The sequence below is a fragment of the Syngnathus leptorhynchus genome, chromosome 19 (genome assembly GCF_054491065.1).
Source record: "Syngnathus leptorhynchus isolate UIUO chromosome 19, UIUO_Slep, whole genome shotgun sequence".
NCBI lineage: Eukaryota > Metazoa > Chordata > Actinopteri > Syngnathiformes > Syngnathidae > Syngnathus > Syngnathus leptorhynchus.
Window position 1 is genome coordinate 4,161,743 of NC_141213.1, and position 24,201 is coordinate 4,185,943.

General features: G+C 41.2%; 2 protein-coding genes across 7 annotated transcripts in view; both read left to right on the forward strand.

The window, feature by feature from the left end:
* The window catches only part of ntng1a (netrin g1a), an 89,653-nt gene that overhangs the window by 26,396 nt on the left and 39,056 nt on the right, over positions 1 to 24,201 (forward strand). The window contains exons 4-5 of the mRNA XM_085939102.1: positions 19,361 to 19,468; positions 20,084 to 20,238. The gene's annotated coding sequence lies outside the window, so the exon portion shown is untranslated. The remainder of the gene's footprint in view (positions 1 to 19,360; positions 19,469 to 20,083; positions 20,239 to 24,201) is intronic.
* Positions 15,733 to 17,205, forward strand: prmt6 (protein arginine methyltransferase 6). 6 transcript variants are annotated; one of them, XM_085939128.1, is made up of 3 exons: positions 15,733 to 16,345; positions 16,436 to 16,540; positions 16,607 to 17,205. In XM_085939128.1, exons 1-3 carry the CDS (start codon positions 15,804 to 15,806, stop codon positions 16,860 to 16,862), a joined length of 903 nt encoding a protein of 300 aa, XP_085795254.1. In that variant the 5' UTR covers positions 15,733 to 15,803; the 3' UTR covers positions 16,863 to 17,205. The 6 variants fall into 6 exon arrangements, with proteins under 6 accessions (XP_085795254.1, XP_085795255.1, XP_085795251.1 ...); XM_085939129.1 differs by having other exon boundaries at positions 16,436 to 16,519; XM_085939125.1 differs by having other exon boundaries at positions 15,735 to 16,540.

Sequence of the window (24,201 nt, forward strand, 5' to 3'; positions counted from 1 at the left end):
GAATCAAGTTGAGCGCCTTCCAGATTGGTTGATGGATAATAAATAAAACAAATAATATAATAAATAATAAAAAAATACAAAATAATATAAAATAAATATAAACAGATAACAATGAAATAGAAAATTGAGCTCCCCCCATGTTACCCTTTGGTTTGCCAATGGCAAAGTCGGCATAATATCCATCTGGCTCGACTGCACCTTCCGCCGTCTCCCAGCTAAAAAGACACAGAAATGATTATCTTTGCTCAGACATATCAGTACCCTGACTCCAGTTTCAACTCATTTGAAAAACCTCATACATTATATTTCACTCAGCAGCATACAAAACGGATTATTACGACACTAGCTGAACCATGAGTGGGAAAACCACCAGTAGCAAGCTTTGTATGAGACAAGTTTAACCCCAAGGTCACACACCACTTGTCACTTGTGGATATCCTAATCGTGAAATTGTATAGCAAGTTCTTATGAATAAGAAATGATACCTTCATAAAAGATTTAGTCGGGCAGATACTATACTAAGATTTTGGCTTTTGACATTTTACCATGTACAGTAGTGTCGTCGACCTAATCCTGGAGGAAATGGAGGCCATTTTGTTTCTATGGATTTGTTCTGCGCACGAAGCAATATTTTGGTAGTGCAGCATAAAGTAATGAGATGGGGATGCGTTGTTTTGTTTTGCCTAGATATTATGTATTTGTACATAATGTATTTATTTTAACACACCCGGGGAATATATTGAATTCTTTGTTTGGGTCACATTCAATATTGTCTTTGCACACTACATACACAAATAGATTCCTGAATAAATAACAATGATGAGTTCCCCCATCCATTCAACAATCAAAGCAATTCAATTATTCTCAGCAAGTCTCCATTTTAACACTCATTAATGCAATTATAATTTCACAACATAGATGAAAATATTCAATTTTACTGTAGTTTTATCTTAATTCTCTATCAAGCAAGTGCTTTCCCATATTAATTATACCCATGAAACAAATTGAATACTAAACAAAGCCTTCAGCCGAAGCGTGCATTTGATTTACAATGGACATGTCTCGACTCCAACCTATTACACATCTTAAAATACCCCAATATTTATATTAATCTGAGCAGATTAGGCCATGAATTACATTTTTTGATAGTTAGCCGGAATTTGGTGACCGTGATGGTTGGTCGTCATATTCATTCAACACCTCACTTGCAAAAATTCTTTGCAGACACCCCCATAAACAACATTGGTGGCTGATGTTGCTGTACCTTCAGGGTCTACTAAAATGCAGTCACTTGGAAGGGGATGAAGAAACTCTTTTTAATGGTCGCTGGAGACCAGCAGTATATTTACCATAATCCCGAGCCTGAGGGGCATCAACTTCTAATCACCTTCATCTTCCCTCCCTAATGCAGATAGAGATCAGTGCCTATTATGCACCTCATAAAGCAAAAAGCTTTAAGATAATTGTCGCTTGAAATGGAAAACTTGATTGGAAATGGAGGTAAATTACTTTGCGTGTTCTTTTGTGTCTTGGTTAGCGGATAAAAGTTACCAACTGTTGCTCCATGAAGCAGTTTTTGATGTGTCGTGTCAATTCCCATTGATATTTCAGAATACGGATTTTATAATTGTGAAATTGTGAAGGTAAATTCAACGCCAAAAAGAAAAAAAAAAGTCCCCCAAAAAAAGTTTCTCTAGTTAAATAATAATTGGGTATGGCTCGGGTTATTACAAACCAGAGAACATCTCACTTTCTAGGGGGTAGGTTGTTGGTCCACCATATTGGCAGATTAAGCAAATTAATCCTTCTTTATGCTTAATCCCTTTCCTTATCATACGATTATGAAAATACAGATCCCTCCCTTCTCTCAGATATTAAATTGCTGGCAGAATATAGCCTCTGGCTTGAAGAGGAAAAGAAGGCAAAGCAAAAGAAAAAATAGCCCTCAGTTGTGTTTCAAGTGCTCTTTATTTTGGATTTCGTCGAGTAATTTATAATTCTTCCACTCGGTTTCTGGCCCGGGCTTTGATATTTGAAAGTTGACACAAATTAAAATATAATATTTAGGCATTGGATTTTCCGTGTAGTTCTTCTACAGAGACGACTTTTACTGGACACGTCTTGGAGAAGCGTGTCAAATCTTTTGCTATTTGTCTTGGGTTGAATCAGCCACTAATTACCCATGAAAGCAAACCAGACAACTGCACTAATTGCTATGAGGGGCAAGCTACATGAAAATACTGCATCATTAGCACATCATCCCAGATTCCAAATGCCACTCAGCCACAAAGGAGACAATGAAACCGACTTTAAGCAAAAAGCCAAGCTCTTTTTCAGATGCATCAGCGGTCAAGCCATGGCGGGAAGGTGAATCCTTGCTTTCATTTTATGCAGGGGGGGAAGGGTTGTAGATATAAATGTATAAATTCCAAAATGTATTTCCAGATAGTTGACACATCCATCCACGGCTCTTTTCATCTTGTTAAACTAAACAAATGCAACCTTGGACGGTGGAAACAGCCGGAGCTGCGGCAGACGTGGTCGTGTCAATATCACTCATCAAACAGGATTCGATCAAAGACCTGCCTGTGCCCATACATGCCGGGGGATTAAAGTAGAACCACCTCCCGGGAAAAAACCAAAAAACATTATATATATATATATATATATATATATATATATATATATATATATATATATATACACACACACACACACACACACACACACACACACACACACACACACACACACACACACACACACAGGTATCAAGTTCACGTAAATTGTAAAAATTCTTTCATGTTATACCCAAGATGGTGTTGCATGAAAATGAAATCCACACCTTGCCATAAATAACATCCAAAAAGGGCTTTTAAACATCAGGTATTATTTCCTCTTGACAATGTAGAGTGTGAAACAATGATTTCACTAAATATACTTTCACAAAAGGCCCCTTTGCATTAAAACAGCAGGCCTACATGAATACCAATCAACCCGCAATGATTTTAGAGTGCTGGAATGAAAACTCCACAGGGAGATGAAATATCAGCCCACAAGCAGTAATAACTGCAGAATCCTGAGGATGAAAGATTATTAGGCATAAAAATGACTCCACCCTGAGACTTGAACAAGCACAGCGTGATGTACATAAATGCGTAAACCTGTTTGTCGGCTTTCTATAATGGAATGTGCGAAACATAAACCTTAGTGTTTATATTTTTCAATTATATGACAGATGTGGATAAAACCCTCACTTAAATTCATTAATCTGTCAGCGGTCTTTTTTATGCAAGATGTACAACCTTTCCGAGGGAGGCCGACAGTAATGAGCAGCCATTTAGCAAAGTTATAAAATGAGTACGAAAAAAAAAATGTTTCCTAAGGGGGAACTTCAGTGCTTGAGAATGAACCATAAGAGAAACGGGATAATGTCTTTTAGGTGGTTTCATTTTCACATGAACGAGCCGTATAAAGTGCCATTCCCCGTGTCATTTGCATCTCAGGGAAGTAAAATGCATGACACGTATTTTTTATTTTTATTTTTTGCAAAGTGACCTCTCTCCGTGCTTCTTAAATTTCGACCTAATTTAATTAGAATAATTTAAAAATGTATCTTTTAAAAAAATATCGCCCTGTTTTAGAATCTGGTAGCGAGATGCATACTTTGTTTATTTTTTATTTTTTATTTTTTGCAAAGTGACCTCTGGCCGTACTTCCTAAATTTCGACCTAAAATGTTATCTTTTCAGAAAAGATCACCCTGTTTGAGAATCTAGTAGCGAGATGCATGCAGACAAATAAATCGTATTGCGGTTGCCTCTCAACACTTCCACAGAGGAGCAACATTTCCTCATCAAAGTCACTTCCTCTTTCCACTTCTGTCAAGGAAAACCCAGTGGGATGCTGTGGGAGAACAGTGGCAGATCTCAAGTAAAGACCCAAGCTGCCGCCTGGCTTTCAGAATAAAAGGCAATGTCTGGCCGATGCTATTGTCATATTGGAAGGGAAAAATAATTTCTTTGTTTTTTTTGATAAAAGGAGAATATGCTAATGAGGGTTCAAAAGTTGCCTGTACCTCAGGGAATGCTTTTAAACATGAACCTATTAGGATAAATGTCACTTTGCCGTAGAACAATGGCTTCCCCCGATGAGTCTATTACCGTGTGTGCTTTGTGACGCTGTTGAATGAATGAATGCAAAATCACCTTTTTGTCAATATCATTTACTTCTTGACTCACTCCTCTTCACTGAACTTTAAAAACTATGCCGGAAAATGGCAACTCTTTTCAATGTGACTCTAAAGTAAAACCCAAGGGGGTGGGACGGGAATATATTTTTTTTTCCTCAATCTACTCGCTGATCTGTTTTTTTACCTTGGCCAGCGACTTCAATCAGAATGTTAGCCCTAAGCCCTTTGATTGCGCCTACAAAAGTTGATGGTCTCCGAGCTTGTAAGCTGCCTATCAGATAATAAGCAGGTCTGCCACAGCAGGCAGAGTGCAACAATGAAGGCGTAGCTACTGTTGTCACTAGACGTCCGGCATGTCTTTTCTTGCCCTGTCTTAGTGCTCTCTCCAGGGAAATCTCCCAAGAGCAGCTGTCCTTATCAATGTGCCAGCTCTCCGCTCACTGCCTACCTGGGTCGCATTCTCCATGACAGTAGCACAGAGGTAGCGCTAATCTGCCAAGACTTCAACAAAATTAAATCGCCAAGCGGGCCACTGGGTTGAAAGGCAATGGGGAAAGATTTGCCGCTCAGTCAGATGGCAGTTAAGGCCACGCGTTTAATAATATGCGTTGCATCTGCCACAGACTACATTTGCATCTGAAAGTCAAATTTACTCCTAAAGATTCATTATACCTAAATGATAAGGATCTTATAACATATATAACATGAGGGGAATAAAACCAGTAAATCAAATCAAATGAGCCCAACTTCAATTTGAAAATCTGTATTTTGGGGGGGAAAAAATTCAATAAATCGTGCCGTTTTTAATTTTCGAAAAATTTACGATATGCCGAGAAGCAGGCTGACAGTTAACCCCCCCCGACAATTCCTCCTGTGACATCCAAACTCATCGTTAGCCTCGCTCGCCGGATCCCGACTTCCAACTGACACCGACCACACACACATAAGTACGAGATTAATCAGCAGAGTGGTTCTACTAAATGACACCATGTTGTGGCATGTTATACTTTGTCATCACTGGTGGTGCTTGTGCCATTTTCAAGCTTTTTCAGAATCCTTTGGTTACGCTCCCGGGCTGTTGTTAAACCTCCAGCAGTGCCGTCTAAAGCATGAGTGGTTCACAGTCAAAACATTTATTACATATAAATCATTTTTCTCTTCAGCTGAGCTACCTTGGGAGGGCTAAAGTAAGGACAAGAATCAGGTTTATACAGTTTGGCACAGACTAGGCAGGAAAATAGTTGGGGGTGGGGGAGAGAACCTGAAATTTGTTGTCTCTTATTAGCTCTTATTGCTAGAATTGGTGATTCCATGCGGCGGTCAGTCAAGATTCAACACATATTCAAATGTTCAGGAAAAAAGCGTGCTTAAGCCCAGCATGGAGCACACGCGTTGGTTACCAAATCCGTTTTTCGGCCGGGAGGCACCTTGTGGCATATGAACTAAGTGAGGCTCTGGTTACATATAAATACAGTATTAATAGTGGTGATTCATTATTCAAGTGCAACCTGTAGGAGACATAACATGAGCCCACCTATTTGCGACACACAACACCTTGACATTTGAAAAATCTTCAAGCCAGTATAGAATATCATCAAACCAGAGACTATGATTGTCTTTTTATGAGCTCCACTGGGAATTGTATCAACAGCAGCATGTATGCTCTAAATATTATTCGGGTATTTTGGTTCCGCCGAGCTATCGGACCTTTCACGTCCGGAGCCTCTGAGTCTGGACATCCAGGCTGAAGGCCAAAGTGCTCCTTTCTGTTACAGACATTGTCTTTTTTTTTTTTTTTTTGCATGCAGAGTGCATTCCTCATCACATATACTGTATATACACAGAACCCAATATCACCTCACGGTACATTAAAAAAACGATCGATTTTCATCGTTTCATCAGAACATGATAGTAATTTTGTTCATCGCTACACTGTGAGGAACAGCTTTAAGGAGATGGGGGGAGGGGATCCTTAATCACTTGAGCTCGCGCTTGTTCTTAATAGGCTCGGCTTGAAAGGCAATGATCTGAAGATGTGTTTCTCGAATGCGCCGCACGTCGTCGTTTAACATCAATGAAACTATGCTTTGGTAATTGTTAGCCATCTGTTTTTCTCAACTTGACTCGTGTTCCTTTCTTTGTACGGCACCAAGTGAGATTTGCGATATAATGGGCCAAGCAGCTCAGAGGGAAAATACCAGAGAAAAATTTGGCTCAGTCCCTACTTAGCGCTTGGTTATATGTAATTATATGGGTGGAATGACGATGCCATTTTTTCTTTAGTGTCCTGCACGGCCGCACAACGGGAGGCAAAATAAAGCTGCGTGGCTTGTTCTGTAGCTCGCCTCAGATGACTTAATCAGGCCATAAAGAAGGCCTCACTTACGGATGCTGTGTTGCCCCTGTGCTCTGCATTTTATCAGCCCTAGGGAAAGGTGAAATATGCTCCCTCCGAAGGTAACGTGCCCTATCTCTGTCTAAGAAGTGACAAATTTATCGCAGCCATCGACTATTTACAATCCGTCCGAGGTATGATGATACGGACTGTTTTATTTAAGCTGCAGAGTAACAGCCATGTTGGTAATATTGTCGTGGTGAGTTGGCACAAAAATGAGAAGTAGAAAAAAAAAAGACAATAAAAATAAAGTACAATCTCATTTGTCTATAGCAACTTTAAAATGATGTTTTCGCTCATTTACAAATAGAATCACGTCCAACTAATCAGCCAATATCATTTAATGACCCTAATTAGGATGCATTCTAAATTACTGCTTCAAACTACTAATAAAATATTCATTTGCTAATTTGTCAAAGACAGATACAACTAAAAACAATACAATCTAATTTGTACTTGATAAATAATAAGTTACCCCTGCTGTTTTGTACACCTGCGGATTTATTTAACTTCCACTTGTGTAGCCTCTCTTCCAGCTCACTATAAACCCTCAATATTCATCTTCCTCTCACTCTTCCTCGCCACTCACTTCAGTGCCTTTTTGAGTGGAGTGACAGTCTTTACAATGTGTCACTGTGAATCGACCTCACCTTTAATATTTCAATAAAAAGTCAAAGCGCCGAGTGGTGAAGGGCCCTGAGGATTGACTTGTAGCTGGTTCCGGTACTTCCATATTTTGGTCTCTTTAAAAGCACAGCCAAAAAAAAAAAAAAAAAAAGTGATGATTTTTAAAATATTATTTTTAACTATCTTCCGTATAGATGATAATGTTTACTTATTGTGGTTTTGTATTTTGTAGAATTGAATAGGAAGGCTGTTGTTGCATAACAAAACCCTTCAACCTTGATTTCATTGCTGCAAAGATGACCTATGAGCAACTTTTCTCTGCATTACTACGTTATTCGAAAAAGCAGAACTCTTTTTTTCAGCAACTGAAAAGCAAAGTAGCACTTGTGCCCAGCAAATTCAAGACCTCTACTATGCCGTGACCCAACATTGTAAACACTTCCCGTCTTTGCACTGAGAAAAGCAAAAATAGACAATTGAACTTTTTTTTTTTTATTACATTGTTTGTCATATACGGACAGAAGAAAAGCTGACTCGTAGAAAAGCATGTGTAGTAAAGAGAGGATGCAGTGATAGACTATTTCTATCCAAACATGTCCTGCAGATTATGGTTGACTTGAACCTTTTTATTCCTCAGGGGAAATCAGCCCAAAAAATTCTTCAAAAACGCTGCAGGTCGGCACGTCCGCCATTTACTACCTCGATAAGCAAATCAGACCAAAATAAAGATTCTCAAAAAACATAAGGGTCTTTTCCAGCCTTTATTGATTCCGTGATGTGTACAGTATACAGTCATGGTCCAAGTTGTTCTCTGTTCATTTACTGCAAAGAACTCCTCGCTAAAGACATTCAGTGGGTCTAATGTTTCGACAGAGTGCAGGTGAAAGACAATATCTTTGTCGCCTTGCCTCACTTCATTCAGACGGAAGCTTGATCAATCCTTTGGCTCTGTATGGACTGGGACTGGTGTTACTAGGCGTCACTGCGCTCGTTTGGGTAGACTACCCCCCCCCATCCCCTCCCCGAATTCAAACCAGTCAGATCCCACCAGGGAGACCCTTAAAAGTAGAGTTACGGTAGATCCGAGTTACTTTACGCCACTGATTCATTGCTCTCTTTGGGTCAACAAATGATGACATCATCATGTGTAGAAATATCAGCTCATCTTGGCACGATCTGTCCACGACCACCTCTTCTGCTTTGCATATTAATTGACGGTGTAATCTCGTTGACGTGGAGCCGAGTGAATCGCGGGGATAACCTGAAGAGTTCATCTGAGCCGGTGTTTATCCGGGCCACGGCACGGGGGTGGCTGCCAGGGTGCTGAACGGGCGAGCTGGAGCTCAACTGGGTGTGTGCATACATGATTTATGTGGCTTACCCTCGGAAGAGGGAGATAGAGACGACCTTCTGAGGAGTCAGAGCCAAAGCGCTCTCCCTATAAATGAAAAGCGTGCTTGATTACTGCAGGAAAGATGATACAATGCAAGAAAGGTTATATTGCTACCTATGATGTGGATGATACATCACTTTAAAAGGTTTACAGTTGCAACATTATCTCTGAACTTCACAGGGATTTTGCAATTTGCTGATGCAAAAATGTCCCCCGAAGTTCATGAAAGGGTTTGTGATCGCCTCGTTTCTGTTTTCCTTTGCCCTTTGACAAATCAATTCTAAAATCAATAGTCATCTTAATTGGGTTTTTGTTTTTGTTGACCCCTTGTCAAAACAAGGTGAGATTAGGTTTTAGGGAATTGTTGTGGTTTAACCTTTGTACCCAAATTGTAGTCGCATGGTTGTGACAACAACAAAACGGGGTCATTGAACTTGTCTTATTATTCATTGAAGAATCCCCAACAAGTTAAATGAATAAAATAAAATAAAAATTTCCCTCTGGGACAAATTTCATTTTTTATAACCCCTTCGTGTTTCCCTTTGACCGTGTTGATGTACATAATTCACTAGCTCACATCCCCCTTTGATTGCAACCTCTGCTGCTTCTTAAAGTGAGAATCTAATTTGATGCCAAATCATGTTTCGGAGACCTTTTCACTCTTCCAAATTGACTCATCGTTAATTTATAAGATGGCCTCCCACCGTTAGCACCTGTTCATATTCTCTCGCCGCATTTCAACATATGGTGGCACACATAATCAGCCATGCGTCTATCCTGCCGCGTGACGCTGCTGACATGTAAACGTGTGTGGTAGACATTTTCTGCTTTCTTTCAAATGTAGTCAAATGTCATTTGACTGCCACCCGTACAATTTTCTGATGTATGTAACGTTTCTATATATACAGTCTCTCAACCATACAGAACACAACAAAAACAATATCCAATTAGTCTCATGCAGCCACTGAGGAGTCCGCGACTCAGAGCAAACTTCTAAAAATGCAAAAATGTGTCACTCAACAGTGTACACATCCATAGGGAATGCTATTTATATTCATTGGAATTTCTAAACAGTCGGGAAGGGACAAATGTATTGTTTGCACATTTAAATGAGGGTGACTTTCCGCATCCGTCTCATTTGTAAGGAAGGAATTGTTCAGTTCTTGATGTCAGTTACACGTAGTGAAGGCCCGTAGATTTGACCGTCGCTAAACTTCCACGAGACAATGACAACCATATCACTCTCAAATTCCCTTCAACAAGCCATATCAAAGCACCTGCCATTTTGTAGCCGAAGGTTAAAGGCCCACACAGGGCTACGAGCAAATCATAATGGTCCACGCTCTCTGGCTGACACTTGCAGCCTGGGAGTACTTTAATAAGCTGCTGGCTGACAGACAGAGGCGGAGGAAGTGAGGCGCTCTCGATGGGAACGACACCTTGCACTCCCTGACGGACGGGCTGTGTGCTGAAGTTATAATAAGAAGTTCAAAAACCTCTCGGCTGAGGTGATACCATAAGATTCCAAAAAGATGAGATTCATACTCGGATTAGATCTGTGTAGCATTAGCAGTTAACATCTTTGACGTCTATAACCGCCAATGGTACTGAATGAGTTCAAATTTGCTGTTGACCGATGTAATTCTTCATCTTGGTGTCTTGCCTCCGTCGGACCAAACTTAAAAAAAAAAAAAAAATCAATATCCCCACGGAGAGGCTCAACTGTTGTAGCAGTGGCCAGTAGTGCGAGATATAAACACCCCTGTTAAAAGATTATTCTTATCAGTCATCTGTGCCAGCCCCTACGCCATGTAAACGAATATCATCGCCTGTCCCGAGATTAGAGCGCTATCGCGGTGACTTTCCAGTGCAGGGTAATAAAAAGTAATATACCCAGCTTTCACTCAGCGGTTTATACGACGCTGAGAGAATAAGGAATTGGCAGTTAAAAAAGCAGGAAAGATAAGCAAGGTTGTAATAATGCAGGTATGTCGCCTTCTGTGACAGATGTGGAGAATGTGTCGCAAAAAGAGCATGAAATATTATTTGCATCGACTCCAACATTGGTATTTAGTTTGTCCACTTCCTGGACCCAAAGCGGAAATGATTTTCCCCCCCTTCCTCCAACACAAATGATCAGCTCGTCAACAAGCTCTGTAGGAGTCTGATAAGATGACGTTGGCGAGATAGCAAGCGGTAGTTGAAGTCAGACAGCGCTTTTGATTTGACTGCGTCGGAGACTGATGGTCAACGTTTCGGAATACAGTAAACACCGTTTTTTTATAGATCTTACTTGTTGCGTGTGAAATATGTTTGCTATTTCAAATGACCTCCAAAAGCCATCAACATTGCTCATTTTACGAAGCTCCAATACATTTTCTCCCAATCTACCGGGATTCGTGTTTCTGCATACGGTAGTAAACCCGAGTGACATACAGTATCTCTTTACAGCTCACTTCACATTTCATCTAAGGCCCACGAAGATAAACCAGAACCCTTCACTTGCTTTGTTGGCTCTTGCTGCAAGCAATAGGACGGGAAATCATTGCCATCAAAACAATCCTGACAAAGGTCAGGCCAAATCAAGGGAATTAAATTAGTCACCTTGAAGAAAAGCAGAGACCCATCTGAGGACAAACCCGGAGGTAGAATTAGTAATTGAGTGTGTTTACTGGCTAATAAACGTGTCATTTACTGAGTCTCATCTCAATTTGAAATTATTATTATTATCATCTGATCATCATTTTCTACAATGGCGGGGAGAAAGAGGGAAAAAAAAAAACGACTGGAAGGCTTTGAGCGCCGGGATTGTTTCCACTTAATTTACATACAACTGTGCAATCTCATCTTCCAGAAATGTGTTCCCATTGATAGAGACACACAAGAGCTGCTGGCTTTTTTTCAGATCAGCCATTCATTAGACAGGCAAATCATTTGGATGTTAGTATGTCACACATAAACACCCGGGACTGTATTCATAGAGTTGTCAAGTAACGGAGAAGGTGGCCAGAACTATTTTTTTTTTTATCTTTGCTGGTGAAAGCACTTGTAAGAATCTCAATACAGACCATAGCGATGGGATAATTGTAATATTATAATATACAACAAATCATCTCAAGTAATCGGCAGCCAATCCGTCATCATTATTTTTAGTTTCTGATAAAGTAAGTTAAAAAAAATCCATGTTTTCAAATAATAAAAAATAAAAATAAGTGTAAAAACAAAGGTAAAATAGGTTACCAAGACCTTGATGATTATTTACACCTCATTAGTTGCAGAGGGACAATATTTCACCTCATCCAGTGATTACACGCCACCTCGACTGTATTCTGGGACCTCGCTGCAGAATCTTGTCGTTTACAGCCCATTGTATGTCTTTGCACTTTCTTGCAGGCAATATAGCATGCTCCTAACTGACTCTCTGGGGATAGAGAATGACCCGGGTTCACTAAATATCCAGTGCAGCAGCCCAAAGTAGCCATTTAAGACTGCAATGTAATGTCCCTCCCGGCACTTCCTGCCCGGCCAATTAGAGGTCCGAACTGAAGTGCTCAAGCTGAGCGCTGCTTTGGATAGATGATGTCATTGTTTCAGGGAAGGGGGTGGGGATGGGGGGGGGGTGAGGCCGTTAGGCTCGGCGTGGATCCCCAAGTGTAACTTTTTGAAATGCAAATTAAAGGCTTTCTCAACACTTTCAGAAAGTAGCAGCCTCTCTTCACATGCCACTGTTGTTTTTTTTATTCACCGGACAAAAATAACTGCACAATTCTCTTTGTTTATGCTCCAAAAAATATGGAACATCCTGATGAAAAATGCGGCTTTGGATGGAGCAATGAGCTGTGTGTGTGGGGGGGGGGGGAATGTGTTTGGTGATGAACTGTAACAGTAAGTTTATGTTGCTTCGGGACAGCCTTTGCCTGTGGGCACACTTTGTTATTTTTACGGGTTCACATGAGGACATCAACACCACCCGAGGCGAGACTCGCTTTCGGTCATCTTTGACTAACAATAGAAAAACTGAAAAATTGACTTTCCCGTTCAAATTCAGACTGACTCGGAGTACCGTCGGGTTTCGTTAATTTAATTGGAACTTTGTTTTGGTTGAAAGTGAAAAATGTGTCAGGATTGTGGTGATGGGATTTAATTTGTGGTTAGTCCAAATTTTACTTGGCATAATCCGCTTCTGGAGTGTGCCAGAGAGAAATCGGGCCAGAACATAATGAGGGGTTGTGTTGTAAACAAACGACCAATCACGGCTGTCATGGCTCGCAGGCTACGGCACTATTCCATTAAGCTGTTAAGCAGCTCATTATCCATTTTCCTTTATATTCCCTCCCGGTGCTTGCCATAATTCAAAAATGTAAATGCATTGAACAAAATAATCAGATTAAGAGATTAAACTGACAAAGATTGTACATTAAGACAGTCCTTTTTTTTTTTTTTTTTCACGATAACAGTGGTATTGTTTTCCCCGAGTCTTGAAAATGGAAGCAACCCGGTGATCCCAGAAAAGCAAAACAATCCCCCATATATTCGGGCTCTCTCGTTTCCATTTGAAATTCTTAACATGGGGATAATGTGGCAGCAAATCCTTTATCTGTCTACTGAAGTTCTTTAATTTCATATTTTCATTTCAAGCAGTTGAGGTTGTGGACAGGTCGATGGATGCAATTAGACACGCAAGACACAGCAGTTGCGCTAATGTGCTTAAATGGAATTTTGTATTTGTTTGAAGGTAACCAATACGCTACAACTAAATCTCAAGACTTGCTTCTTGTGGTCAGCACGTGTTTCTGTGCAAACGTCCGTGGGTCTGTCAGCTCAGATAAATGTCTTCCTACCAGGACAGGTTTACTCTTAGGCTATCTTACCTTCAGGGCGAGACGCACGGCACCTTAACAGAAAATGAATACTGCCGTGTGTCTCTTTGAAAGAGCATTGATTTTTTTTTTTTTAACTTGGCAACAACCAAGGTCAACGGAAAGAACAAGCCGGGAGCGCCTTATCGCTTCCAAAATACCAAACCTGTGCGTCAGTCTATTTGTTGACAACAAAATGAAGATATTTGAACTATTGTGTCCTTGTAATTAGAACAAATGAACATTTTCTGCTACAACTTTTCCGAGTCCCTCGGCTGCTTGCGAAGTCATAATTTTTTACCATGAAATGACCCGCGGAAAGCCGACACGCTCGCTACCTGCGAGACAAGAAAAAGTAATTGGCCGAATCATGGCAGGTGACATCGCCTTCCTAATTCATTCTTTCTCGATAAATGACTTAAACCTGTCTCGAAATACATGGGCGGAAGTATTACATACGAAAAGAACCAACAAGACAAAAAGTATCACAAAAATAAAAAGTCGACATTTTTTAAAAGTTGAATTCTAAGTTCACAAGCTGAATTCAAATGTGTTGAGTATTAATTAAAGAATGTTAACACATTAAGAGTCCAAGGTAGCATAATAGAGTACCATCATTACGCTTTAATGTGTTTTTCAACTCAAAGACCCCAGCGACATATTTGCTTTGGGAAATGTGGTTTCAGTCAATTTCTCATTATCCCAGATAAAACTTGAGAATTGGATTCATACAATGAAAATATAACAATCCCAAACGTTTTCTCACTTTTACAATTTTCATCATGTATGGCCACGCCGTTGTAGTCTGAAATAATAATATAGCAGAATTCCATTGGAGCATATCCACTTTACTCTTAGTATATATAAATGTCGTCATTACATAAAGATTAAAATACTTTAGATTTATTTTTTTTATAAAATGGGCAGTTATTCTCTCCTAAGCAGCCAGCCCAGGCCTCCTTTCTACGCCAAATGGGGCATGTACTTGGTAATTAGACTTAATTGCATTGTACTGTCACTGATATTTGGATGCATGAGGGAAGTGAGTCTACAGGGAAGTGGTTGTAATTAATGAATTGATTTCCTGGGATGTGGATTGACGGGTTGAGGTCTTGCTATGGGACCGGCTGGTGCGACGGTGTGTGCGCTGGGTTGGTGACTTGACAAATAAGTTCGAGTGGAAACCCCCCCGGGGTGAGAGATTTTGCTTTTCACTGTTGTTTTCCATTAATACAATTAGAAAAGACAAAGTGGATGTGAATGTTATGAAAGACCAGCTTCACATATTTGGGGCTTTTTTTTTTGGTGAGTCAAACCAGCCTCATATTGATCGTCATTGCCCTTTAGTATTGTCGTCAAGATGTTCGCCCCCCCCCCTCAAACGCTTTTGCAGGTCCCTCTGCATACATTTCATGTTATTGTGTGGATTGCGTGACTGCAATCTGTCCACGCCCGTGTGCACTTCCAGGAGAATGTTGTGATCGTGTTTAGGTGTCGGTTGCCGGAGCTGACAGGTCCGGTATTACGAACAGAGTACAGGCAGCTCCCATGAGGCCATGCAAGCTGACCAAGAGGAAGAACAGCTGCCTTCGTGCAAAGCCAACCTTCTTTAGATTTTTACTGCCCCCCTACACACGCGTTCAACACTTAAACATGTATAGAAAGTGCTTCTTTCAACACATTATGTCGTGATGGCTGCTGTTTAATTACAAAACATTTCAATTGGTAATTAGGATCTAAAAAGTAGTCAAAGTAAATCAGTGATTTCTACAGCTCACATTATTCTTCCACATTCCTAAAAATTGAAAATCTCACATTTTGCTTTGCTTTGTTCCCCAACCGACTGCTGTTTTCATCATTAGAACACAAAATACAGCTTCTGCTCGTTTGTCCGGTATCGTTTGGCCAAGGTATCTGAAAGTCCCATAGGACCATCAGAATAAAAGTTCTGCCTGCCATAACTTTTGGGGAAATTTCACAAGTCTTGCACATAGCTTGTTAGAAGGTGAACAGGATGTCTGTCTAGATAAAGCACTCAAAACGAGGCATAGATGTTCAAATGTTATCCAAAAAGTCGACTAATAAAACATTTGAATAAACAGAAAGATATGAAAATAGAAATTTTGTGTAGTATAGCGAAAGCCATATATACCGCCTTCTCTCAGTCCCTGAACGCACCATTCTACTCTTACGTCATTGTCGCTTACTTGTGGGAAATGTAGGCGTTTGTACATCCACGTCAGTGCATCCCGGGCTGTATAAAACTACAAATCCCATATCAAATCCAATACCATTGCGGAAGTATTTCGACAAGCACCTCTACTACCTTTTGGTAAACATGTCTCGTGTGGCTAAGAAGCGAAAATTCGATAAAACCCGACAAGACAGCCTTTACTTTGATAGCTATTCCGATGTGACAATACACGAAGAAATGATAGCGGACCATGTACGAACCAATACGTACAGATTAGCCATTCTGAAGAATAGCGAATCGATTCGAGGGAAGGTTGTGTTGGATGTCGGGGCAGGAACCGGTGTTTTAAGCATGTTCTGCGTCCAAGCCGGTGCAAAGAAAGTGTACGCCGTTGAAGCGTGTTCCATTGCCGAGCAAGCTGTGAAAATAGTCCAACAGAATAACATGGAGAACAAAATCCAAGTCATACGAGGGACTGTTGAGAGTGTTGAACTACCGGAGATGGTGGAGGTGATAGTAAGCGAGTGGATGGGTTATGCGCTCCTGCATGAGTCCATGCTCAACTCGGTGCTGTACGCCCGTGACAAGTGGTTGAAAAAGCCCAACGGGATCATTCTGCCCGATAAAGCCGAACTTTTCATCACCCCCATCTGTGAGCCGGTAGTGGAGGACCGCCTACACTTCTGGTACACCGTCAAAGACAATTACGGCGTTGACATGTCATCTATGAGTGACTTTGCCAGGAAATGCATCAAGAACTCAGATATTTCTGTCAGTCCAGTGACCGGCGAGGACGTGCTGTCCCATCCGGCCCGGTTCGCCGAGCTGGACTTGTACACGACCATGGCGGAGCACCTGCGGTCAGTCAAGGGTCACTTCAGGTGCGAGTCTTTTGGCTCGGCTCTAGTCAACGCATTCTGTGTCTACTTCACCGTCTCCTTCCCTAGTCCGGACAAACAGCAACCACTGGTTCTCTCGACGTCTCCGTTCAAACCTGAGACTCACTGGAAACAGGCCGTTTTGTACTTGGATGAGCCCGTGGATGTGATGCAAGACACACTGGTGACCGGGGAGATCAACATGTACCCATCGGAGGAAAGCGACAGACATGTATGCATCCACCTGGACTACACGATTGGAAAACAGAAAACACACTCCAAGACGTTTTCCATCCCTGACTGGACCTCTGAAACATTGTCGTAGTTTGCTGTACTCTGAAACAATTAAGTTGGTGTCATAGTAGAATAGTATTTTATTAGTTTAGGGAATTATGGAAAGTTGTTGAATTTAGGAAATATCATTGATATGAATGTGCATGCATTTTTAAATAAAATATATCAAAAAAGCATTTGATGTTACAATTATTACCTTTTCTATATTTCTGCAATGCAGTCCTCATTTTCATGACGTGTTATACAAAAATTTATATATACAAATTCTGATCCAATTATATAAAGTTTTTGGAACAATTACAAAAAGTGAAAGGAAATTATTTCAATTTTCAGCAGTGATGGCAGGTCTAAGTCATTGTTTTTAAATTACCAGGTAAACATTTCTAAAGTGTATATTGTTCTCGCTTGTGCTATCAATTAAAAGCGAACAAATTATTGAACGTGTTTACAAGCATCTTCCTTTTCGATCGCCGCTGAAACCTGACTGGCGACGTCCGTATCTAATCACGGCCACTCATTCATCCTTGTATGCTAATGACAGCATGAATAAGCCAATAGGATTCAATTCCCGCAGTCAGTTACAGTAAGCAATATTTCTGTCAGCACATCCTAAGCACACAAATTAGGAGCACAGTATTGACAAAAGCTAATTTGGTGGACCAACCTCCCAAGAGGTGGGCTTCATTTCTTCTCGCTAGCCGAGCAGATTATTTATCATCATTACCATGAGCAATCGGAACTGACCCGTAGATTCCGTGTCCGTTGCATGGTGCTACATTTTTTTTCTTTCAACAGCCATAAAACATTGTTAATTTTGGCCTTGGGCTGCAAATCTCAGCCGTCTTTTCAAATACATCTGTCTTAAAGCACTGAGGCATGATAGCACGGACGGACGCGCGTCATAGAACAAGGACGGATCTGCCCTGTGCCTGTTAAGAAACCAAATCACTAGTCGAAGCACGTAAACCAAAACAGGGTAGACCTGAGGCGCTCTACTCTCGTACAATCTACCAAACTGTGCGAGGTCGCTAATCCTTTTTCAATCATGCACTTTTTGGATTATGCCTCCGTGTAATTCTTTTCAGGTATTGTTTTATAACATAATATGATATTTCAATTTTGCCAAGTTGGTGCATGGGCTTAGAAGAGCATATAGGATTGGATCAACGCTGGAGGTCTGCTTGCAGCAGATTGGAGCCCAGGGTTAGCGCCGGGCTGATAAGCGCAAAGACTGACCTGATTCGCTCCTTCAAGCCATCCCATATTGAAATGGGAAGTGACTTTTTACCATGGGATCGCTCCCTGAAGGATGCTGGTTTAGCACGCCATTCACCTGGATCACACCCAAGGGAATTCAAGTACCACAAAGACTATTTGATACCAACCTTATTTCAGGGTATCGGTACTTGGTATCGGTATATTCTTTTGAAGGGGGATTTTTTTTCTATTAAAAATACTTATTTTTGACACTTGGTATACTCAAACTTTGACTAGAATTGGTCTGATAAAATATGGTATCAAACATTCTTTATATATATATCAAATATAGCCATGGCTGGTGTTGTCCAGAGAGGGACGCTTTGTCCATCAATTTTCACTATTATGTGATTTGACGAGCGAGGAAAAAGGAAGGAACTTTATTAGACGCAGGGGCATTTTATTGGCAGTGGCACCTTTAACTCTCTTTAAAGAAAAAAATATTTTTTTGGGATACCGCTTATATTATGCAATTGTGTTTAGCTACATTTGAGTCTTTTAAAGTGGCCGCCAGATATTCTTTGGTTAATTTCTTCAAGGCTTAACTCTAGAATAAAAAAAATAAAAAACATATTCGAGGAAGCCATGGATTAACATAACCATCCCAAAATGCATCCGGAGTGAACACGTATTTTAGTCTCGACTTAAAGTGTCTCTTTGTTAGCTTGCCGCCGCGTACCTCTGTCTTGTCACAGAGTGAATTAGAAAAAGAGGTTCATGACAGGCAAGCTGCCCTCGGGCTAAGAGGCAGACACAAAGAGAGAGACGGCTGCAAGGAGAGCTGTCTCCGCCGTCCCCACCCTTGACGAGTCCAACAATGATGAAGCAACAGCGATCATGCTTGTGTGCTTTACATCTGCCATGCTTGCGTTTATTGCGTTGATCCATGACAGGGATTAATTGCTGTCAAAATCCACTTTGCCCCTTATATTCTCCTTAGGATGGCTATATTTGATATTTTTTTACACAATGACACGACTTAATATTGTTGAAAAGTGAACATTTGTCAAGCGTTTAGCTATGAGGCCTCTTGGCGTATTTCGGATTTCCTCCATGATTTGTGTCATAAAAATATCGGTTACCATTTGCTTTTCATTAATAGTCTTCATACAGTATATGTTAATCTCAATGTCCTTTTAGTTTCTTCGTCGAAGATAAATTATAAGACTCATTTGGAAAAGTATCTCCATTTGCAACACCTGTGCCAAAATATGCAAGTTTGGGGTATTCTAGTGAAGAAAAACGGATAATTTTGAAAATAATTCTGTTCAGATGTGAATTCCATCTCCAAAGAATGACTGAAAATGACGACAGGCATATGGAACCAGCAACCAACCTGACACTGAGTAGGCCACGCCCCCTGAATGGTACACAACTCAGGTAAATGCGACTTCTGGCTCATCCCAACATATAGTAACAATTATGTTTACTAAACCAGTTTAGTTCTTTACATACTCTTTTATTGTGTTTTATTATTTATAACACATTAGGGTCTTAATTTTCATTCTTAAAAGCACGTAACAAAAAGCTCGCAGTAGAAACATCTCATGCATTCTTGCTCCGTAAGATGCTGTCTGACTTCTGAGTGCTGTTGCAAAAAAACAAAAACAAAAAATGTAAATAAAAAATAAAAGTAGCACATATTCCTTTTTTTTCTCAACTTGTGACGTGCTGATACCGAGGCATCTTTGATGAATAAAACAAGTGCAGTTCAAGGTGGTGGCTCCCTGGCAGCTGCTGTCTGCAAAGAAATCAACTTGAGCTGTCAAAGGCTCCCAATATTGTCTGCATGTGTGCAGCCACTCGGCTCGCTCGCTCACTCTGCGCCTCTGACGCCAAACGCCCCCCCCTCCTTACCTACCAGAGCGACTTGCAATGCTTGCATCCAGCAGCCTGAACATTTCTGCAAACTTTTAAACAATTGCACAGCTCGTAGGAGAGTTCAAAGGTATTTTTTCTAGTATTGTTGTCTCCAAATCGTGGTCGCTTCTTCAGGTGCTCGAGTGGCTGGACTGGAAGCTGTCTCCCATCCAGTGGAAGGGCGGACGCAAAGCTGGTGGCACCTGCGGTTGACATGTCCCGTCGTAAAGCGGATTTGGGCGGCTGCAACAGGCAGCATGGCCGGCTTTTCACGGGGCTCTGAGACTAAGGTGAGAGGCGTGCACAACGCATTTCCGTCATGGTGTTGAAACTTTTAATTTGTTAGTAGATGCGCGCCGAATCCGGGATGCGATTTGTGGTCAGGTGACATTTTTAAGACCCACACAGATTTTTTTTTTTTTCAAATTATGTTTGTGAAGATGTGCGCAAATTGTATTTTATTTTTGCTCTACCAATGTCAAAGTTTATGCGTTAAATTATGTGGAAATGTGTCATTAAGTCACGTCACGTTAATTAGTTTTTTTAGCACAATAATGTGTCTGCAGGTTTAATGTTTTTATATCTTAAAAGCCTAGATCGACGCAAATGCATCATACATATACTGCAAGATTGCGTGCTATTACCTCACAAGCAATTCATTCACTTTCTGAATTAAACGCAACAAATTGCGCTCGTTAAATATGCGGTGAAATATATAATCAACCTTTTGATGATTTTACCCATGCTTAAAAGTTTTTTTTTTTTTTTATCAAAGCAAGTTTAACAGCTCACACTTTGGTAATAGGGTATCCCCAATTTTAGAATACATTGTCGTAATGTTTGCGCAATTATTTTTGCATGCAGGTCAACGTTTATTTTGCAAATGTTTTGTTCTGTGAGATGACTACATTTACATTTCTCTAATATATCTATTTTTTTATTCATATAAGCAATAAAGGCGAACACGCTCCTCATTCTACTCCATAATATAAGATTTTTAAAATATATCTATATATATTACTCGTATGTGCGTCTTAAAAGAGATTGCATGAGCGTGCGTGTGGGTGGATGCATGCTTGGGTGGGGATGATGTTTGGCGCGGTGAAGAAGGGCAGGACAAGGAGGCTGGGTAGGGGTGGGAGGGGAGGAGACCACCCATAGGTGTGCGCGGTGGAGGAGTTGCAAAGCTGAGCGGGCGCCCGGGAGCGCACCATCCTCCTCGCCGCCACATCTCGCATCTGAATCAATAAGTGAAGATTGTGATGGCAAGATCATCTCTTTAGTGCGTGCATGTCCAGAATTGAAGAAAGGTGGGCGCGATCCAAGCGTGAAGTTTGTTTTACGATAGTGCCACCATCGGAGAGTCGATCCGCGCGATGGATGGAATGAGACTTGGAAGGGACTATGATGGACACTTTGGAGCTAGTGTCCAGAAGTGCTCCGGTTTCCATGACGCGCGGTGTTGAGCGAGCCCCCAGGACGGCCATCAGTCATTGGTGTTCATGTGACAGGACAATCCTCTCGATCGTCCAAATAGAGCAATGGTGGTGTGTGCAGCGAGACTGACGTGCGAACTCATCACTTTGCTGCGCCTGCAAGAGCGCGTCTTAAAAACGCTTCATTCTTCATTCATGATCATTCCGATGAACTTGTTGATGAGCCCGGGGACCTTGGAGAACATTTGCACGAATGGACTTTCAGCACTTGTAAGTTCATCCAGTTGCTTAGTTTAGTTGAATATTTGTGTGCAAAAGTATTTTCTGTAATGTCATTAATAGGATTTGCTTCCAAAAGCACCGATTATTATTATTTTTTTTTTGCGCTTTTGTCCGGTACTATATCTCCAAATTTCATTAGTGGCGCCCCCTTGTGGAAGTCATTGACGCTTTTCTTCATCTATCAAGCATGATTGCATGTCTCCACTGGCATTAAATTTGTCATCATTTAAGCTGCCCGTTATAGTTAGACCTCCCTCGGCCTATTTTAATCAGGTGCTTTAGTTTCCCATTCAAATGCATTATAGGGGCGAGAATGGGGCTGCATGTGCTTGAGGCTACCAGTGAAATAAAATATTTTGTTGAATTATTCTCAGCAAATTAGATGTATGACTGTTGATGATTGTTACAATGTAAAATGACCTCAAAATTAGTTTAGAGTTGAATTCAGGTAGAAGGCAACAACTGAGTGCACTTTTAATTTGTAGTTTAAACATAGCCCAATTATATTCCGTTGTGAAATTAAGAGTCGACATGCCACAATTTCAGAGTTTTTATTTTTTTTTAATAACTGTCTCCATCTACAGTTTTTCTCCAGGCGTTAATTACTTTAAGTTTGTGGCAAGCAAGTAAAAAGTGTCTGAAAAAATATGAACGCTCACCGTTTTTCTGTCAAATAATTTATTTCTGCCACTTGCTTTTTTACCTACATTTGTTTCTTTTTCTGGCTTCTCCACGGTAGTTCCTGCTTAACGCAAGTGAGCATCTTCCTTACAGCTAAAGTGGACACTTTTGAGTATCCAAGCATGTCACTGAGGCTGCAGAGTAATGTGCATACTGCCTTTTAGGAAAAGTGTTTTTAATTATGCATTAGGTGTTCCTGTGTCGCAAAGAGACGCAGTGTGTGTGTGTGTGTGTGTGTGTGTGTGTGTGTGTGTGTGTGTGTGTGTGTGTGTGTGTGTGTGTGTGTGTGTGTGTGTGTGTGTGTGGGGTGGGGGCAGAGGCGGGGTTTGTCTCGCCCTCTCGTAAGGTGCCTGCACGCCCGCCACTTGTATGTGCCACAGGAGTAACTGACGCCTCAGGGCTCTCGACTCAAACTCGGGGGCAAGAGGCTCCACGTCGCCCCGTCAAAAGTGCTGCCCCTGCACAAACAGAGTGCATGTGTCAGACCAGGCCGGGCCACTCAAGGGAGGACGTCTATGTGTTTAGGATGGGGGGGTGGAAAAAATGTGTTGTGGCAGATGGAGGCCAGTGGATGCAAGTGAAGCGTGTCTTGAGCAGTCACACTTTGATTGCCCTTCAATGTCTTCAGACATGTGCTTGCACTTGATCCTGGATGTGAGGAGGCTTGTATGTATGTGGCTTGGAACTAACTGGACAATGTTGGCTATGGGAATCACATATGGAAAAGAAGTCTAGGGAGGGGGGGCTGTACTGTCCCCCCCACCCCACATGTCACATTCCATCAACCAGCCAACATCTCATGCACTTAAACAGCGCCGAAGCCATTTGCCGACATGATTAAAAGTTCATAAGGCAGCCACTTGTAGGCTTTAAAAAGTGGAAACGTACCGAGCTGACTGGAAGGCAAGCCCCCTCGGCGTGGTTCCATAGGAATGCGTGTTTGCTCCGTTCTTTGCATGTTTATTCACGAGGAGCGCGGTCCGATATTGGCAGGTTATTAACAGGTAAAATGAGCAGAGAAGACAGAAGCTTCTGTCCTTATCTATCTTTCATCTACCTCCGACTGTCTGCCCTCCTGTCTTTCTGGCCTTCCCTCTGCCCTGTTTCTGCTTTTGTGAGGCACTGGTGGAGAATATGAAACAGTGAGAGGCAGGGAAGATGAAAGTAAAAGAGGCAGGACAGAAGCTGTGGAAGAAATTGCCCTTGAAAATGCATAAAATGCGTGAAATTAAAAATAAGAAGGTGGGGGGGGCATCCATCGTATCGACGCTTTACCTTAATAAGTCCGCTTTGGTTAGTGCTGAATCTATCCTTTTGCGAGCTGAAGTTGTTTTGAAATTATCGGGCATTACGAATTTGTTTCATTGTGGAGTAATAGCGCTGACCTCACATTTAGTCACTGTCCATGACTCATAGGTGATGATGTAATGTTCGGTTAGGCAAGATGTATGTTGCGTGAACATCAATTTGGTAACCCAAAATGTATCGCTGGTATATGATTGAGGTTGAAAGCAATGCACACATGCAGTCAGCATTCCAGGGAGCTCTTTAGTGTGCCCCTTAACACGGTAATAGTATGTCTCCTAATAGGAGACAGGGAGCCCGGTGCCAAGAGTTCTTCTGGATAATTGGCTGCTTCCTCACCCGCTGACTTCTCGCCCATTCACATTCTCTTATTTTACATTTAAGGGGCCCCTTAACCTCTCAGACCTTTATAACAGTTGGCAACTTGATTTTTTTTGCTTCAAATTATACACGACAGTTTTTGCCCATATTCTCCATATTGGTGTTGATGTAATTTTTCATGGTTTTCTGCGCACTTGGTCATACTTAAAGTACTTTGTCTGAAACTAA

Coding starts and splice junctions, on each gene's coding strand:
- prmt6 (XM_085939124.1), top strand. CDS start 15,804: ATGTCTCGTGTGGCTAAGAAGCGAAAATTCGATAAAACCCGACAAGAC.